Below are 14745 nucleotides of genomic sequence, written 5' to 3'. Positions count from 1 at the left end.
ACAGCACATCATCTGTTCTCATTCCAAACACCAGTGGCAAGCTCCATCAGGAGGTGGAAAGAGGAGGAGACGGGGAGAGGGAGAAAGGGAGAGAGGAGGAGAAGAGGGAAGGGGAGAGGGAGGGAGACACCAAGGAAGGCACAGAAAAGCTCCAGGAGTGACCAAATATCCATGCTGTGTGTGATGAGCATTTGCACATCGATGTCCTCTAGCAGGGCATGAGGCTTTCTATGGCAGGGCTGTCTCAATCACCACTGTGGTCCCACCGTCTGCCTAGGACTCAACACACACTAGATGCTAAGAGAACATGTGATGATGGCAGGAATCAGCACATAGGATCCCAGGCCTCCTAGAGTCCACAGGCTCTCCTGGCTCCTCAAACATACTCAGGCACATAAACTTGATTCAAGGACAAAGTTGCTTGAATACGAACCCATTTCTATCTCCTTACTCATTCTGTCTTCTGTTTGCTTGAGCAAGAATCTGGAATAACTTTAGTAATAGCTGAACTCTGATCATTGTGAGATATTATTTGTGTCTGTCCCTCTGCTGGCACCCCTCCTTCTGCTTCTCTCCCCCCACCCCACTTCTGCTGATATACAAATCTCAGACACAGATATACACATAAAGCAAAGGGTTCATTCAAAAAAGTTGGGTCTAATTTATAATAACCAATGTGTGAGAAGGAAAGTTGACCTGTAACTTTGGGATTAATTCTGCTCTTTTGTTCTATAAGAATTAAACTCTACAAAAATAGGATTTGATTTTAATTGCACTCCTCCACTGTTTTCCTACTTTTTCTTAGTAAACCAAAAGTGTGTGGGTGTGGGTGCGGGTGCGGGTATGAGTATGTCTAAAAGCATCTGCATTGCAGTGTAGCAGGTCTGGTCACTGCCCAAGATGAGAGCATCACACAGGAATGCTGGTCGGAGTCCTGATGGCTCCACTTCCAGTCCAGCTTCCTGTTAAGGCAGTATTTGGGTCTCTGCCAACCATGTGGGAGACCTGGATGTAGTTCCAGGCTCCTTGCTTCAGCCTAGCTCAGGCCAGGCAGTTGAAGTCATTTGGTGGGTGAACCAACAGAGGAAAAGAAATCTTTCTCCATCTCTAACTGCCTTTCAAATAAATATTTTTTTAAGTGTTCTATGTTGAAGAGTAATTGTAATGGGTCTCTTATAAATATTGCCAATTATGTCAAACAGACCAATAATTTGCCTACAAAGGTCAACAAAACTATTTAGTTCAGAAACAAGTATATTACAGATACACCTGAACACTGTTTTTGTATAAAATGGTGCAAGATATCTTTTGATAGTCATCTGCTTTTAGGTAGAATGTCTTTCTCTTGACACCTAGAGAGAATGTAATTCAGCAGGAAGAGTAACTTGGGATTGGATTTTTAAAAAAGAAAGTATCTAACAATTCCTTCTGCTGTGGAGATTGGGATTGTAGGTTTTTATCATAACTGCCCTGAGAATCTCCTATTCCAGGAAAGTCTCCTAATCAATAATTCTTACTGTTAATACCCTCCAGGGTCAGAGAAAACACTTTTCAAATTCTTGGAAGTGCTGACACAAGATTAAAAAAAAAAAAAGCATTCCCTGATAATAATTCTCTGCTGTCATTTATTTATACTATCTTTAATATAGGCAAAAAGAGAGGCTGAGAAAGTACTATTTTAAGTATGGAGCAAAACTATTTTCATTACTCAGCCATATAAGGAAGTTAAATGCTACAGGGTCAGGGCAAGCAATAACAGAACACTGATAATCAAGAAGCTTCTGTTTTAAAATTTAGGAACGAAGAGAAATAGAAAATAATTGGGTAGGTCAGGTACGTGGAGGCATCAGAGCACTGCACACTCTCATTTTTCCAACTCAGCTATTTGTGGCGCTTCTAGGGTAATGGAGAAGAAACAGAGGGATGGTTGTTACGCTTTCAAGAATTTCAGAAAAGATAAACAGCTATTCTACTCATCTTCTGAGATGCACTGGCACATTTGTCATCAGAGCCCACACACCACAGCTTCAGTCTCCTCCTTGCATAAAGCCATTCCTGGGAGAAACAGCCTCCAGTAACACAGCACGGGCTGCACGTTTAGGTTGTCCTGCTGCTGAGTTCTAAATCTACTCTTTATTATCCACGTGACCCACAGAAAATTAACCTTGAAGTCTCAATTTCTTTTTGTAAAAAGGGTATAAATAATAGCAACTACTTAATGTAGTTGTGAGGGTTAAATCCAAACAGGATTATGCCTGACTCTCAATTAATCTTGTACTCTCACCATCTCTGCAACCACCACCACTACTGCCCCCACTACCAAACACCAATACCACTACAACCATAATACCACAAACACCATGACCACCACCATTCCCAGTCACATCACCCCAACTGTTAAAAATCACAACCATTACCCCTATCACTACCACCTTCACCTCCACACCAACACCACCATACCTAAAACCACCACCACACCACCATCTCTGCCACAATTTCCACCTTTACCACCACCACCTTCACCTCCAAATCACCACCATCATATCCAAATCTACCATAACCATCACTATGATCATCACCTCCACCACAATCAACACCATGACCACCATCACTTCCACCACCACTACTGGCAATATCATCCTAATTTCATAGTGAAGAAAGCTAATTCAGAACTTAAATAACTTTTTGAAAGCCACAAAGATAGAAGACGACAGAAACGGAGCTCTTACTTAGGTATATAAAACCCATTGGAGGGACCAGCGCTGTGGTTTGGCATGTAAAGCCACTGGCCGCAACACCAGCATCCCATACTGGTTCCAGTCCCAGCTGCTCCACTTCCAATCCAGCTCCCTGCTAAAATGCGCCTGGGAAATCAGTGGAGGATGGCCAAGCGCTTGGGCACCTGCTACCCACATGGGAAACCTAAAAGTAGTTCCCTGCTCCTGGCTTCAATTTGGCCCAGCCCTGGCCATAGCTGTCATCTGGAGTAAACTAGCAAATGGGAGACCTGTCTCTCCCTCTTTGTAACTTTAAAATTAAGAAAAAAAAAAAAAAAAATCTCCTCCTGAGTTCAACTTTACCATCAGGAAATCAAACAAGGAAAAATGAAAGGTCCTTGGAGTCAAGGATCACCAAAGGTTTCAGGATACCCAGAACCCCAGATTTCTAATGCCTAGGCCCATAAAGTAAAAACCAAAACAGAAAACTATGTATGGAAAATATCGTAGACTCTTTAATACTTGACTTACCAGATATCCTGAAATCCCTCTGGTTGCCCTGTTCTTGTGAGCACCCAACCTGAAGGCAAGTGACCCTCATTGTGTTTGTAGCTCTGTTTTTGCCCCTTGCTCCCATAGCTTCAACTGTCAAAGAGCACAATGCCTATCTCCTTATCTGACCCTGTTGAGACTTTGTAAGAAGGAAAGAAAATGTCATCTGGAGCATGAAGTGCTGAGGAGAAAGGCAGGAAATGAAAAGGCATTGTTTATTTAGCCTGGCTCTATAATGAGACAGCTGTAGGCCTGTGAAAAGAAAGGGTCCTGGCTGGCTCAACATTTGGCAAATAGATGGGTATTACGTGGATGTTATGCGAGCCAGGGGAGGAAGCAAAGAGGAGATTTCCTATAACTCTGCCCATGTTGTTGATCGCTTGCTCTGCCTCTTACGACCTTCTGGACTTTCCCACTACCAGACAAGAAACTGCAAGATAGCATGGAAAAGGCAACAGCTAAAGTCCCGCCTGCTGAGTCCACACCTTCTACTGAGCTGCTCTCCACTGGCTTACCCAAGGCAGTTATAGGAATTATCTCTGGTGCCACTGACCTATCTAACACTCTGCTTTCTTACCAACTTTTCCTGCCACTGGACACAAAGCAATTCCACTCTACTGTCACAAGGCTAATAGTTAAGAGTTGCGTGGCATTTATATAATAGGAGGCTAACATCTTTCCCACGCCAAGAATAAATCTCCAATGATCAAATTTCAATAACCATGTTAGAACATACCAAAGATCTAGGAAAAATTTATACAGTTTCCACAATACTATAATACCCCACACAGGTAACTTTACACCTCAGCTAACAAGGACAGATCAGCAAAATAACAGATATTGCTATTATGGGTGTTATACCCTCAAGATTGCTCCATTCAAAGGAATTAGGCAAAGTATGCTTAACTCTCCTTCCCTGGTTTCTGGTATCCTCAGGCAAGAAAAAGAAAATCTCTACTTCACAATGTAATATCAAATGGCCTCCATATTTACAAGATAAAGGCAATAGACTTGTTAACAGAGAAAATGGCCTGAGAGTGGGTGATAAAATGGGTAAGAAACTGCTCCAGTAGCTACTGGATTAAAGTATCCCAAAACCATTTCTACAGACCAAAGGCAAATACACAAAGAGTCAAATAAAACCCCGATAACGCTTTACAGGCATTCTTGTAAGTTTTCTTCAGAGAAAGAGGCATTGTGACAGAGGGATGAGGACATAAATTTTTAAGTCAAATAGACAAGAGCCCAAGTCTCAGATTAAATGACTTCTTACCACCTTGGAGAAATTATTTAATTTATGTTATATAATTATGTTAATTCTTGTGCAATACCACTTCATTGGGTTGCTCTAGTATTAAACATATAAAAAGCATTTGATAAAATTCTTAGAATATAGAATGTTGTCTAATAGCAATGTTTTTCTAAATTTTGTTTCTATATGTTCCATCAAAAAAAGGGTTCCAAAACAATGGTCCCTTTAAAGGACAGACTCTGATTTAAATACCCTTAAAATGATTTAAAATCCCACAAAAGAAAATGAACTTTCACTGAGGCTTTTTTTAAGATTTCTTTGAAAGGCAGAGTTACAAAGAGAAAGATTTTCATTAGTTTTAATAATTCTATATGCCAAAATTGCCCATACTCTCAGGTTTACCCAGATATGAATTCATTTTTTTTAAGAAGATTTATCTGGTACCAGAACTGTGGTACAGCAGGTTAAGGCCACAGCCTGCAGAGCTGGCATCCAATGTGGGTGCCAGTTTGAACCCTGGCTGTTCTACTTCCGATCCAGCTCCCTGCTAATGCACCTTGGAAAGCAATGGAGGATGGCCCAAGTCCTTGAACCCTGTACCTACATGGGAGACCTGGATAGAGTTCCTGGCTCTTATCTTCAATCTGGCCTAGCCCCACCTGTTATGACCGCCTGGGAATCTTAAGATTTATTCATTTACTTATCTGAAAGTCAGTTACTGGGGCCAGCACTGTGGCACTAGAATCCCATATGGGCGCCAGTTTGTTCTGGCTGCTCCACTTCTGATCCAGCTCCCTGCTGATAGCCTGGGATGCTCCTATTTTTATAGTTATGTTCAGAAAACATACATTTACACAAACATCTTATAGTTACCATTTAGCATCAGACAATACTACATGTGGTTTGGCTCTAGAAATAGTGGAGGATGAGCCAAGTGCTTAGGCCCCTGCACCCGAAGGAAGCTCCTGGCTCCTGGCTTCGAGTATTCTCAGCTCTGTGAACCAGTGGATGGAAAACCTGTGTCTCTCCCTCTCTGTAACTCTGCCTCTCAAGTAAGTAGAGTTGAGTTACAGAGAGGAGAGACAGAGAGAAGCCTTCCATTCTCTGGTTTACTTTCCAAATGGTCTCAAGGCCAGGCGGAAGCCAGGAGCTCCTTCCAGGTCTCCCATGTGGTTGCCAGGGCCAAGTACTTGGTTCAAACTCTGCTGCTTTCCCAGGCAAATTAGCAGGGAGCTGGATCATAAGTAGAACAGCCAGGCTAGAACTGGGGCCCGTAGGAGATGCCGGTATCACAGGAAGCAGCTTAACCTGCTGTGCCACAGAGCCAGCCCCATGAGCTCATCTTTTTTTTTTTTTTTTTTTTTAATTATTATTTTTGACAGGCAGAGTGGACAGTGAGAGAGGGAGACAGAGAGAAAGGTCTTCCTTTGCCGTTGGTTCACCCTCCAATGGCCACTGCGGCCGGCGTGCTGCAGCCGGCGTGCTGCAGCCCGTGCACCGCGCTGATCTGAAGGCAGGAGCCAGGTGCTTCTCCTGGTCTCCCATGGGGTGCAGGGCCCAAGTACTTGGGCCATCCTCCACTGCACTCCCTGGCCACAGCAGAGAGCTGGCCTGGAAGAGGGGCAACCGGGACAGAATCCGGTGCCCCAACTGGGACTAGAACGCGGTGTGCCAGCGCCACAAGGCAGAGGATTAGCCTGTTGAGCCGCGGCGCCGGCAGCATGAGCTCATCTTAAACTGCATATCTGCATGTGTCTTTCCAATTATAGCTTCTGTGTACAAAAGCAAGTACAAATATGTTGTCCAAAAAATAAGGCTATGCTACAGGTTACAGGATATCTTCATAAAGATGTTGGTATTTTACAAAATACACATTTTCTCATTTCTCATTTGAGTGTAAGGAATCTACTTTGATTTTCTTCATAGTAGCAAAGTGGTAGGGATAGATCAGTTGCTTTCTAAGTATATGCTGATGAATACATATTTAATTCTCCTCCACCTCTGAACCAGTGCAACCTATTGGTGTTCTACAGAATGGCCTTGATGACTGAAAAAGGAACCCATAATTTGAACCCTTCAGTGTGTTTGAACTGTGCAATCTCATTGGCTTAGATAAAATTTCTTAACTATATTGTAACTGAATGCTAATTAACACTGGGAAAATGAGGTTATAACAAAATGGCAGCCTGGTTGACTTGGTCAGCAAGTCTTCTGCACATAATTCAGTATCATGAGAGACTAAGTTTTGGGCTCCTATTTTTATAATAGTTATATTCAGAAAACATACATTTACACAAACATCTTATAGTTACCATTTAGCATCAGATAATACTACATGTGGTTTGGCTCTAGAAATACTCATTCCATTATGAAAATATAATCCACAAGAGCAGAAATCCATTAAAATGCTAGAATTGCGCCATCCTAATTGTTTTGAATGAAGATTTATTTTAAAGGCGGAGTTACAACAAGAGGGAGAGAGAAGGAGAGAAACAGATATCTTCTATCCACTGGTTCACTTCCAAAATGGCCTTAATAGCCAGGACTGAGCCAGCATCTAGGAATTGTATCCACGTCTCCCACATGGCTGCTAGGGGCCCAATGACTTGGACCATTTTCTGCTGCTTTCCCAGGCACATTAATAGGCAGCTGGATCAGAAGTGGAACAGCTAGGACTCAAACCTGTGCCTGTGTGGGATGCTGGCATCACAGGCTGAAGCTGCACCTGTTGTACCACAATGCTGGTCCCTCCATTGCATCAGCACTTTTCCAAGGAAAATGCTATGTCTGAATATCACACACCTATCATTTTAATAGTTTACATGTGACACATTTACCGTATTATAAAGTATATTTTAATATATTGGATTTAAGGTAATATGTGCTAATAAACCTTGTTTAATGATATTTTATCTACTATTTTTCATCATTTCTGATTTCCCTACACATGATTACCCTTCTGTTTGATCACTTGAAGTTTTTAAACTATCATTGTATCAGGCTTTTTTTTTTTTTTAACATCTGGCTGTTTCCTTACACTATTTTGTTTACTCCCAGAACTGAATCGCCCTCTCACATATAGGTAGGCTTTCATTCCTTAGAATGCTATACACTAGGAGCCAGCATGGCATATCAGGTTAAGCTTCTGCTTGCCATGCTGTCATCCCACGTTGGAGCGCCACACCGGCAGCCCATATTCAAGGCCCTTACTGTGCCTGGGAAAGCAGCAGAAATGGCTCAAGTATGAGGACTCCTACTACCCACATCGGAGACCCGTATAGAGTTCCAGGTTTCTGGCTTCCACCTGAATCAGTCCTGGCCATTGTGGCCATTTGGCAGTAGATCGCTGGATAGAAGGTCGGTCTCTTTGTATTTTTAAAGTTCTACACAAGAGAAAAAAACAGGTAATATAAATATCAGAATTATTTATTTTCTCTGGATTATAACATTAATTCCATGGAAATTGTACTATAGAAGTTTTATTTTGTACACCTTTATGCAAAAAGAAAAAATGATTGATACGAATGTCAGAGAGCTGTATTTGTTGAGATGTTTTACACATCATAATTCCTTAATATAGTAACAACCATACAAGAACATGTAATGGTAGTTACAACAAAACTTACCCAGGATAGATTCATTGCTTAATATATTAGGCTGTGGTTAGGTAAACTGATTTGCTAAGCAATATGTTGTGTAAATTTTCCAACTTACATTTTTTTTTCAAATCTGTATTTAATATACAATAATACTTATGATCTTTAAATCATCTTCCAAAAGAGCTATTGTTCCTAAGCTATAACTAAGTAATTAAGTTTGATTTATATCTGCATTGGTTAATTAATTTTAACATAATCCAGAACAGTCAAGCTGATATAAGACCTTGGAAGACCACATACAATTTTGTAATACTTATCACCTCAGGCACCATGATTAAAGAACAATCAGCAGCAGTACTTTCAGTTTGTATTACCTACAAAACCACAAATAAAATTAGCATATTCTTGATTTACTTTTTATTCCCTCTTGAAAATCATGATTATTGGCACAGGTTTAGAATGTATCAGTGACTAAACTTACAATTAACTAGTGCATACATTTGTGTAACTATTTCATAGGCTTTTATACTCTAATTTCAAAATGTGTTGCAAAGAATGTTTTATTAGAGATTACATGAGTCACTAATCACTTATCAGTATATTTTCTCAAATACACATTTTGATCTTAGAAAAGGTCAAGTTTAAATAATTTAACTCATTTATGTAAGAATACAAATGAATAGGTACAGGCATTCCTATCTTATAAATTTAAATGATTCCTTATATACTAAAATTAAGATCAAAGATTAGGAATCTTTAGCATGTCTACCTACAAATAAAATGTTTGTGGTAAAAGCTTCTCAATGTTGATAAAAATAAAATGTACCTCTGACCAAGACTTAGTCATTTAGTTTTTTTGCAATGTGTATGAAGACTTTCTATATAATTTAAAATATCAGTATTGTAATTATCAGTTCTCGATATAAAATACTTTTCACTGGAAGAATAAAGTCATGATGGAAACAAACCAACCAAAAAAGATCAGGACTATCTTTTCATGAAGTCAAAGAATCAATAAGGCTACAGCCTCAGAATCCATCCTTCATCAGGTTTGGTCCTATTTCTATCTTCATTAATGACTCCTTAAAGTTTAAATCCAGATTTTTCCAGGAATGTCTTTATGATGCTTTGAAAAAAAAAATCATGAATTAGGGTTTTGTGCAAAGCATTAAGGAAATGAAAAAAAAATTTCAGTCTTTAATAAAGCTCAGTGATAAACAGCCCCATCTATTATAGTAGGCTTGGAAGAAAACCATCTCTCAACATTAACCATGGAACAGAAGGAGATATAAATTTACTCTTAATTTAAATTTACTCTAATTTCATTAGATTATGATTAAACTCTTCTGCTGGATTCTGACTGTATAGACCTGGCACTGGAGATGGTCAACAAAGAAAAGGATCCATTAAAAATTGTAATGGTTTCTAAGCTGCAAATATATAATTTTAAATTTTATTTACTTATTTTTATTTGAAAGGCAGCAGAGAAGGAGATAGAGAGATCTTCCCTTTATGGATTCATTCCAAAGGAAAAAAAAAATGTTTTACAACATCCTGGGCTTGTCCAGGCCGAAAGTCTGGAAACATATCCAGATCCCCCATGAGTGGCACGGATCCAAGTACTTGAGCTATACCCTACTGCCTCTCACGGTGCACAGCAGCAGGAAGCTGGAATCAAAAGTGGAGCCAAGACTTGAACCTAAGCATTGTAATATGGCATGCAGATGTCTCAGGGAGCATCTTAACCGCTGCACCAAATACTCACCCCTAAATATGCTCTTAAAATATTTTGTTTTGTTCTCTTTCTGTCTCTCAAACTCCCATCAACTCAATTCTCAAATATCAACATCTTTGGCTGGAGCCTAAACTGGGAAGCTGCGAGCACCATCTAGGTCTCCACTAGGTGGCAGGAACCCAATTACCTGAGCCATCAACACTGCTTCCCAGGCAGCTGGAGACAGGTCTAGTGTTGGAAATCAAGCCCAGATATTCCTGTATGGAATATGGGCATTTTACCCACCAGGTTAAATGCCTCTTCCTGCTAATACATATTTTTAAGACATTGCTGGAGTCTTTGGTGCTTAAGCGTAAGTTCCAGTCACCAATCAAATGTATTCAGTTACTAGACCTATTAAGCATCTACAGAGCTCGTCAATAACAAAACTAAAGATGAAAACACTTTTAAATTCTAGAAAAATGTAAAATAAACCAATACATTTTTCTTCTAAGAATAAAATACTTTGCTCTTTTTAAAATTTCAGGAAACTCTTTATGCTCTTTCTAAAATTTCACTTTTCAAGTTAATGAATAAAGTATAGTAAAAGTTTTATGGAACTGGAACTGGTGATTGATTTGGAATACCACTAAGAACATATATAGAGATGGTATCAATTCTTACCAATGTTTACCAATTCTAAGATTCTTAATTTTCAAAAGAAATCTAAATTTCTAAAGATGGAGTTTGGTGATATTCCTCCCTTAGCAACAGTAAATCAATTTAATTACATAGGGAGAGTATTTTAAATTGAGATTGGCAGAATAAAGTACTCCATCAAATCAATCTTCTTGTTAAAACCTTCTTCTACATTGTGCCATCCAAAAGAAAGTCAGGTATTTATGCTTTGGCAAAAGACCTGGATAGCAAAATAGAGAAAGTCTGTCCAATAAACTAGTACAGAACCATTATTCTTCAGGGGAAGCAAGACCAAGTTTTCATGGAAAAACATCATTAAGTCAAACACACAAATCACCAACTGAGTTCTATTTAAAAGCAACCCTTGTGATTTCATTTAATAAAATGAAAGATTTTAATAACATTCTGTATTCTTTTACATGGATTATAAGTACTACCTAGCACAGGAGGGTTCAGTAACTGAAATGATCAGAAAATATAATGGAAAAGAACTCCTAGCAGAGGAACAAAATTTATGCTTGCCAAACCAGGGAAGATTTAATTCAGTTTAAGACCTTTGGAAAAATTCTTTGTTTGGTATCAACAATATTATTATGTTACCATATCATGATCTTTTAGTAAAATAAGTGTTCTAACAAAACAAATGCCAATAAGTTCAATGAAAAATAGCAATGAAAATATTATTCTACACTAGCGAGTGGATTTTTACAAATTATGCTTTATTCAATTTCATTGTACTATGGTAACTATTCACCTCTGTAACACAACATTAAGGAGATATAAGGACACTGGTAGCCCCTTTCGGGAAAATCTGTACCCTTTGAACCCTTTTCTGTCTTCTCTCTGTACCTTCAGTAGAAGAAACTCCACACTTTGTGCACACTTACTTGCCATTTGATCATATTACATGACATTAGCAAAAGAGTTAACCATTTTTAGAACAAACTGCATTAAATATATTTTTCTTTCCTTAAATCTAAACTGCCAAAGCCTCACGCAACATAATCATTCATTGTAACATCCTTTGTTGCACTACAGATATAATAGTTCCTGTGTTCTTATCAGTTTGGACATTGCTCATTAACTCAAATTTTCTGTCTTATTTTCAGCGAGTTCCATGCAAAACCCTCTTCTGACCAAGCAGGGAGGAGCAGCTCTCTAGCAGCTCTCAGTGGAACAATCACTTAACAACTGGGCACCCTCTGTGACAAGATGAGCACAGCACTACTGTAAAGTGCCAGTAGGAAGAGTAATTGTTCCCCACCTCTTCTCTGGCTTGCTCTGTCGACGAGGATGCTAGGGAAAAAAGATCTTATTGCTCTCCTCATCATTATCATCAACTGAGTAAAAGGGCTAATTTAATCATGTGACACCAGATTGAACTAAATAAGAGCTGTACGGCTTTTCCCACATTGGCATAAAGCTAAAGAAGCAGAGTTGGTCATTAGTCATAATTAAGCATTAGCACTCAAGCAGAATCATAGTGTCACAAAAACACAATGATAAAAGCCACAGAAATATTTTCAGCCAGGCTTGGGAGCCAGGAAATTCTTTTCAGAGGTGTTTCCTTTGAGCTTTCTGAATTTGTACTAAGTGACGAAATTGGAGGTCTAGTGCGATACTTTAAATATTCCTTTTCTGTTTGTACACTATGTAATTCAAAACCGAATACACATCGTTCAACCCATCTTAATAGATCTGACAAACTGTGTCACAATATTCATTTCATCATGGTCTACAGTGTCCTTAAAATATGCAAAAGTATCCAAGTTATAATAAAATCTTGGTGTCAAATTAAGATATCTGGGTATAAAGCAAATTGGTAAGTGGCTTCCAAGCAAAGACTGTTATTTTGAAAATGTTCACGTATGATAACTATTCCATTCCTTGTATGCCATTTAAAAAATGGCGCATGCATGCACATATACTCAAAAATGTACTCAACCACACACACACACACACGTATAAATATATAAAGAACTTACACAATTTCATCGTTCTGGAATTCCAGCTCTCCGCAAGTGTCCTCAAAGTCCTCCCCTCCACCTCTGGCAGTTCCTTCAATGGTTTTATAGGGAACAATAACATTTCCTCGGGCTCCAGATGTTCTCAATACTTTCACTTCCATGATTCCAATGCTCTCACTCACATGAGTCACAGATTCCTCAAAAGTAAAGATGCCTGCGTGGTCATCATCAAAAATAGTCACGGTGGCGGTGCAAGGAGACCCCAGGCAGGCAAGTGTAGAGATATGATTGGCTTCCAATATGCCATCTTCAGAAGTTTCCGAAGATACCTTGACATTGCTGAGGTGCACAAGGAAATTTTCATCCTCCTCAAAGATATCGTCATCGATGATGCCAACTCTAATCTCCTTCTGGGTCTCCCCAGGCTTAAAGACCACAGTCCCTTCAGTAAATTCGTAATCAGACCCAGCATTGGCTGTGCCATCCTCTGTTCTGAAGTCAACAAACACAGTGTTGGTCAAATCACCCCCTCTACGGATAATGGTCAGGGCCACGGTACCGCAGTTCTCCAGACACTGATATGTCCCTTGTTCAAAGAAGATCTTACTGACCGGGTCATTTTCAGCCATTTCCGTGTTGACTTCATGCATGCTGACAGCCTTCCTAGCTTGGTCAGCTGCATGCCTCTTTAAAATGTTGCCAGCCCCAGTCATCAGGCGTGTAGCTTGAATACGGTAGAATGCTCGACTTTTTTGCTGCTGGCTTAGGACTTGGTAGTTAGCTAATTCTATTAATTGCTCTATTTCTTTCTCTGGATGCTTCTGCTTCAGTTCCTTCAGAATCCTGGCCATTTCGCGCCTAGCCTCTTCATCATCCTGGTCCCTCTCATCGACATCCAGAACCAGAGCGCCATCTAAGAAATTGTCAACATGGGAATTGACCACCTTGCCGTCCATTTCAATTTCAGTCTTGGAAGATGGCCTGTCTCCTTCATGTTCAATAATCATTCCTCTCTGCTTTCCAGCCCGATACCTCTTGTAGACATACTTGTAAAACAGAAGCCTCCTATCTGCCACCCAAGCAAACACCACACAGATGGGAAAAAAGAAGAAAGTAAGCAAACCTTCCCAAACTTCCACAATACCAGGAGAGATGACGGACAAAATGATGTAGAGCCAAGTATAGGCAAAGATGCTCCAAGCTGCCGTCACAAAGAATACACGCAGATGCTTTATCTTCCTTGTCTCTCCATCGGGGACCACGTAAACACAAAGTGCAATAATGATAAACATATTGAAGGCGGCACTGCCCACAATGGTGCTAGGACCTAGGTCTCCTGCAGTGAAGTTATGGCCACACACCTCAATTACTGAAAGGAGAATCTCAGGAGCAGAGGATCCCAGGGCCATCAAAGTCAAGTTAGAAACCGTCTCATTCCAGATCCTCACAGTTGTCTTAGTGGTTTCTCCATTGGGTTTCTTTATGGTTATTTCTTTTTCTTGAGATGTGATGACTTCTATGGAGGACATGAACCTGTCAGCTATGATAGAGACGCCGAGAAACATGTAGACCATGGCCACAAAATATACAGTAGCTCTAGCAATCTTGTCCCCAAAAGAAGGGTCTTGGGGTTCCCAAATGGGCAAGATCACTCCTTTCTTACAGTAATATGAGCCGGTACATTCACCAGTTTCATTTCCTTCTCCTTCCATTTCTGTCTCAGCACTTACATGGTCCACACGGAAAAAAAAGAGAGCTACAATAGCTAACAGATGAAATCCCATTGAGAAGGGGGGTGAGAGACTGAATCTCGGCATGTTGTGTAATGAGACTTGCAATGGTCCCAACCTACTGATAAAATAAGATGGGGCAGGGAGAGAGAAAAAGAAAATCACGTTACTGGAGAAAAATATAAAGCATGACAGGTTACTTATTTTTATAACTTCTACCAATAATTATTTGACCAACACAAAATCCCTGGTAAATCATTATTCTGACTCCATTGGTGATTAAGCAAACCTTTGTAAAATTTACAATTCAATCTCTCTACATGCAAGTTTTCTACATGCAATTCCCATTCATGGAGTAAGACACACACTGGCTTATTAGAAATGAAAAGTTTATTCCACTTTGACTATGGTCTTGTCTAAATAAGATCGGAGTTGGAGAACTCAAGAGGCTTCCATAGCCTTGGCAGCTCATGACAAGAGCCTCTGGTGATTACTGATGCCACAAATAAGGGTGT

General features: G+C 39.8%; 1 protein-coding gene across 1 annotated transcript in view; it reads right to left on the bottom strand.

The window, feature by feature from the left end:
* Positions 1 to 14342, bottom strand: part of SLC8A1 (solute carrier family 8 member A1) — a gene marked incomplete at its 5' end in the record, with an annotated part of 321098 nt that extends 306756 nt beyond the window's left edge. The window contains 1 exon segment of the mRNA NM_001170958.1: positions 12519 to 14342. Coding sequence (NP_001164429.1) covers positions 12519 to 14317 — 1799 coding nt within the window.
* Positions 14343 to 14745: the final 403 nt, after the last annotated feature.

Source organism: Oryctolagus cuniculus, chromosome 2 (genome assembly GCF_964237555.1).
Source record: "Oryctolagus cuniculus chromosome 2, mOryCun1.1, whole genome shotgun sequence".
NCBI lineage: Eukaryota > Metazoa > Chordata > Mammalia > Lagomorpha > Leporidae > Oryctolagus > Oryctolagus cuniculus.
Note: the sequence above shows the minus strand (reverse complement) of the source record. Positions and strands in the feature narration are given on the sequence as shown.